Raw genomic sequence first — 2,062 nt, 5'->3', positions numbered from 1 at the left:
ACCGTTCACGTTCCTAATGTATATCTATGCTGGATGTACTCAACGTTTCATAATACATAACTTGATTTATCGGATTATAGAGAGATTTTGATGTATAGCTATGACACCAGGTAAGTCCACTGATAATATACTGTTAATGGCCAGGTTTGAGCTAAATTAAAATTTTACCTTCATTCTAAGACGTTCTATTCCTTTAACTAATTCTGAAGTTTAAGGGAGGGGCATGTTTTAGTACTCCGTACAGAAGCAACAAAAAAAGAAACTCCAAACAAATCCACGTTTCAATTCTTGTTCTGCAATTTAGGTATCATTTTACCGTTTTGGGGTAGCACAGTTTGAAATTGAACTTCATCGGCACCATTAACCTTTGCGTTTCCAATATTTTTTATATTTCGACGTCATTGGTGAGCAATAGACAACATAGTTCCCTACAAGGCCATGCTCTTAAATCAGAAATTGGTGTACAAATCTTACAGAATAAAAAATTTGGGTAATAAATTAAAGTCGATCTAAATAAGCTCTTTGGATGTTTTCTTTGAGAAATCTTTGAATACGAAGTTCTAATTCAAATATGAATTCATTCCATTTAGATATATTTCAAAGATAAAATAGTAAAGTTTTTCCCAATCTAATGACATAGACAACAATCCTGAAGCATGCAAACACTACTTTATTGTTAGTTCAATGTTTAAAAGATAAATGTATGGTTTCCAGTTGGACTGGTATTGTTCCATGATGGATTAGTGCTGTTCCAAGATGGACCCGTGTTGTTCCAAGACGGGATGGTGTTGTTCCAAGATGGACCCGTGTTGTTCCAAGACGGGATGGTGTTGTTCCAAGACGGGATGGTGTTGTTCCAGGACGGGATGGTGCTGTTCCAAGACGGGATGGTGCTATTCCAAGATGGATCGGTGTTGTTCCAAGACGGGATAGTGCTATTCCAAGATGGATTGGTATTATTCGGATTGGTGTTGTTCCAAGATGGATCGGTGTTGTTCCAAGACGGGATGGTGCTATTCCAAGATGGATTGGTATTATTCGGATTGGTGATGTTCCAAGATGGATTGGTGTTGTTCCAAGACGGGATAGTGCTATTCCAAGATGGATTGGTATTATTCGGATTGGTGTTGTTCCAAGATGGATTGGTGTTGTTCCATGACGGGATGGTGCTGTTCCATGACGGGATGGTGCTGTTCCAAGATGGATTGGTATTATTCGGATTGGTGTTGTTCCATGACGGAATAGTGCTATTCCAAGATGGATTGGTGCTGTTCCAGGATGGATTGGTGTTGTTCAGTGATGGTATTGAACTGTTTTCTGTAAATGAAATAATAGCACATGTCTTAATCATATATCCTAAATATAAATTCCGCCTGGTTCGTTTACGAGGTTTCGTTTATTATTTCAAATAGTAAAGTAAGGTACTCCCAGATACTTTTCTACATTAATGATAGACCTTTATGATTTTCTAATAGGTGTTTGTGTACTACAGCGAGTTACACATGAGTCAAGCTGATTGTCCGACAATAGACATTAGAAATTATACTTACTTCCTAATACTTGATATTCAAGTAAAAATCCAGAGTTAGTAACCGAGCTGTCAGAATGAAACCTGAGAACCATGCCACCTTCTACACCCCTAACTGAAAGGAAAGAAGAAAAATGGACAAGTCTTACAAGATAAAGTAAAAAGATCTTTATTAAGCTTGTTTCAAAAATGTTGACTTTCCACAAAGTGCAAAGTATGCATGCACGCTGTTCCGGTGTAGGGACCAAAATTATTAATCAATCTAAGTAACTTACTTGTATATGAAGTTCCTGGTGATTTGGTTCCACAGAGTTTCTGAGACTGGTGATGAGGGGCTACTATATTAAGGTAATCCCAAACGCAACCGGATGATGATTCAACATCAAAATGTTTCAAAACCAGGTTCACGTTCGCTTTTCCAGCACCAGTATTAATCGCATAATCACAGTTCAGATTATTAGCATATGTATTAGTTAAACCATATCTAGGGCTAGTTATTACACCAGAATCTCCTTTGAAAGTCATTAAGCAGGG

At 37.5% G+C, this 2,062-nt stretch overlaps 1 protein-coding gene across 1 annotated transcript; it reads left to right on the top strand.

Moving 5' to 3' along the window:
* Positions 1 to 716: 716 nt before the first annotated feature.
* Positions 717 to 1,412, top strand: LOTGIDRAFT_146813 (hypothetical protein; the record flags this gene model as incomplete). The annotated part of the gene is made up of 1 exon (XM_009047776.1): positions 717 to 1,412. A coding segment is annotated over one exon (696 nt), but the record flags the coding sequence as incomplete, so codon positions are not given.
* Between the last annotated feature and the right edge of the window lie 650 nt (positions 1,413 to 2,062).

Source organism: Lottia gigantea, assembly GCF_000327385.1.
Source record: "Lottia gigantea unplaced genomic scaffold LOTGIsca_1169, whole genome shotgun sequence".
In the NCBI taxonomy this organism is placed as follows: Eukaryota; Metazoa; Mollusca; class Gastropoda; family Lottiidae; genus Lottia; species Lottia gigantea.
The sequence above is the reverse complement of the archived record's forward strand: the minus strand, read 5'-3'. Positions and strand labels throughout refer to the sequence as shown.